This window comes from Etheostoma spectabile, chromosome 13, assembly GCF_008692095.1.
Source record: "Etheostoma spectabile isolate EspeVRDwgs_2016 chromosome 13, UIUC_Espe_1.0, whole genome shotgun sequence".
In the NCBI taxonomy this organism is placed as follows: Eukaryota; Metazoa; Chordata; class Actinopteri; order Perciformes; family Percidae; genus Etheostoma; species Etheostoma spectabile.
Window position 1 is genome coordinate 23227216 of NC_045745.1, and position 3366 is coordinate 23230581.

Sequence of the window (3366 nt, forward strand, 5' to 3'; positions counted from 1 at the left end):
TATATCTGAAATATGGGTTTCTTTTTACCAAATTACCACAACAAAATGGATTGGATTCCATACAACGCTGTTTGCAAATACAATTGATCACTTTCATTCCTGACTAAACTCATCTGTACGTTCTTCTGCTCTAAACTATTAGTCAAAAATAATTCATAATTTCTGCTTTTTTAACTCAAATATTAAGTATTCTGACCATTCTGACCATGAATTCCAAAAAGTACTGTAAAACTAGTAAGGTGGTATCAGTGAAAACTAAAAAAAAAGTCTGAAAAACCTTTAATCTGGGAGAACAACACAAAGGTTTAACACAACTGTATTTTAAATTGTAGTCAGGATCCCATTGTTTCTGAAAATACAATTTATCATAAATATGGGGAAATATGTGGTGCACAAAATACCTAGACATTTCTATTGATTAAATAACTTTTCTTGGCCTAGAAGCAGAACTCCTTTTAAAAACAGTTAACAATCCTCTAGCTTGTATTGACCCTGCTTTGTAAATCTATCTCGCTGAGCCACTTTTCATGAGGATATGAAATTTGAGTCGGCTCTGTGGGGATGTTTTTACTTACTGAAGTGACCTGAGTGGGAGAAGATCTCCACTGAGTGTATCAGCCGCTCACTGCAAAGGCCTACATTCTGGCCCATGTTGAGGATTAGAGCAGTACTTCAACATTTTCGGAAATACACTCATTTGTATTCTTGAGTTATAAAAGAAGATTCATTCTTTCATGTCAAATATGATGCTACAGACAGAAACCAGTTAGCTTAGCTTAGGCCGGAAACGGGGGAAAAGCTAGCCTGGCTCTGTCTGATGGAATACAATGCGCAAACCAGCGCTTCTAAAGCTCATTAAGACTACATTTACACCAGGTGGCTATTTTCATAAATGGACATTTCAACCTCTCCGGTTTCAAAAATAACATTGTGCACAGCTGTCAGTTTTCAGTAAAATGTTCGGTTACATGTACCCCTGTATATATGCTGTCAATGCCATCAAGAGCATGTCAAACCTGTAGGTGGCAGTGTAAGAAGTAGCTCAAGCCATACGTTAGCCAATCAGAATCTTGAAAATAGCAACAACAACAACACTTTGTCTCTCTTCTCTTCCTCACTTCCTTGGCTGCCAAAACCTCCGTTTGTCTCGGTTTACAGGCAAAAGTTTTCAAAAATCTCCACTCTGGCCGGAGTTTTTAGAAAGAATCGTGTTCAGAGGCAAATTCTCCGTTTGCATATAAATGAAGGGCACAAACAAAGGGAAATGTCATTGTTTTTCAAAATAACCATGTACGTGTAAACTGGGCCTAATTTGCCGTATAAGTCACTGTGCCTAGCCAAGAAATAGACCTGCTGATCATAATACAACAAATTGTTGTTTTAACATTATTTTTTGTACAGATTAAACAAACAAGATATAATGTGTTAATAAGTGAGAATTAGACAAAAGAATACCTTAACCACACTCTGGTCTCACCTTAGCCGAGGTTTCAAACCACCCGAGAAAGCCATGGTCCTTGCAGAACTGGTTCATTTTGATGCTGTTGTTGATCAGCTCCTTGCCCTGGTCGCACTTGTTAGCCAATAGCACAGTGGCAATGCTCTGTCCATTAGTCAGCATTAGTTTGGAGTCCAGGTCCTCTTTCCACTTGATGACGGCTTCAAAGGTTGTGGGCCTTGTCACATCGAACACTATGAAGGCTCCCATTGCTTCACGGTAATACACTCGGGTCATGTTTCCAAAACGTTCCTGTCCTGTGATGAGCAAACACACAGACACAATGAGCTTCATTCATTACTTTGGTAACACTATTGTTCCCAGTCATCAGTTTAATAAAAGATTCTACTTGTTTTCCTGCATTTTTTTTGCAGAAAACAGCTAATGCAGCTGGCATTAGGACTGCAGTTAGCATAACCTGCATTCCCATTAAACAGCACATTCTCGTGGTTTTACTGTCACGTTGCACTTAACCAGAAGGTCAATGCAACAGTTTGTTCTCGCTGATAATAGGCCTACTGAAATTAAACCTGTATTTTGCCCGACCTGCAATGAAAATAACCTCTGACCCAGACTATAAGAGTATTCTTGCAATATATCAGTGAGAATATAACCATGAGTGCATGTACAGCACGTGTGGTCATCCATGCAGCTTATGTATTGTGCAGGTAATGTAAATGGGGTGCTTAAGAAGCAAGTTAGAACATGTCATTCACCGTGGTTGTGTGTTCTGCCATCTAATTTGACTACTTGATGGTCCAAAGTGGGTGTGTAGGTGTGTACATCCTCTCAGGAGAAAAGTTGAGAGGGTTAATAAATATTAATATGTGAGAGTCCACTTTTGGCATCGCTATAAATACTTTGGCAAGGACAAAATGCTGCTATTTGCCTCATTAGTTAGAGGAAATGGAAAATCTGACAGGCCATGGACTGAGAACTTCCTCCTTTTGTGAGATAATAATGACTTAAATCGCTCATAAGGAACCCCTCATGTGCAGTGGTGTGGCAGCAGTCTCAGACAGACACACGCTTCACTCATGTCACTTGACACACTGTCATTCAATAAACTGATGGTGCAATACATTTACTGTAACAGGACTTTAAAGTACAGCATGCACAATGTACCATTCCTTAGATTATACCAAGCACGGATTCTTCAACCCCTACTTAGTCTATTCCTACTCCTCCATAGAATGAATTTCAAGTAGGTAGATGAGACTAAATCCAATGTGATATATAATTGCATTTGACCGCTTAAAACATGTGCCTGTGTTTGTGTGTGTGTGTGTGTGTGTGTGTGTGTGTGTGTGTATGAATGACAGTGATGTTTTGTTTTTTATTTAGGTTCCAGTGACTCCTGTGACTGGCCTTAAAATCTTCCTCACATGGGCCTAATCACATTATGCAGCCCCATAGCTTGAATGACCACAGGTCAGGTCTTCCATCACAAGGAAGCCTTCGGAACGTGGTTGGTTGCTATGGTAACAGAAGATATACTCTAGGGCCTGCCTTCAGCAGCTAGCTAGCTAGCTAGCTGGCTTTTCAAACAATGTCACGTTACCAGGGATGTGTTAGGCAATGTGGCCTACTGTTAAAAGTTACCACGACAACAATGACAATTCTCTGTAAAGTGGTATGGACAGTTTTCTTGGATGGAAAAGAGTGTAAATAAGGACGCAGCATGTGCAAACATTTCCCCTGCTGAGCTGACAGAGAGAAGAGTTTGTTTGAGTGCTGGCCCTCCCAGAGGTAATGTTAACATTAAGTAAACGTGTTTCATACTTATTGCATTATTATTTAGGTAACCTAGTAACCTAACCTCGCTATTTAGTAAGGAATATTGAACACTGATGATGGCTTCTAGCTGA

At 39.8% G+C, this 3366-nt stretch overlaps 1 protein-coding gene across 1 annotated transcript in view; it reads right to left on the reverse strand.

Annotated features, from left to right (window-relative positions):
* Positions 1-3366, reverse strand: part of rab38b (RAB38b, member of RAS oncogene family) — a 10099-nt gene that overhangs the window by 5034 nt on the left and 1699 nt on the right. Inside the window, exon 2 of the mRNA XM_032533257.1 lies at positions 1478-1755. Coding sequence (XP_032389148.1) covers positions 1478-1755 — 278 coding nt within the window. The remainder of the gene's footprint in view (positions 1-1477; positions 1756-3366) is intronic.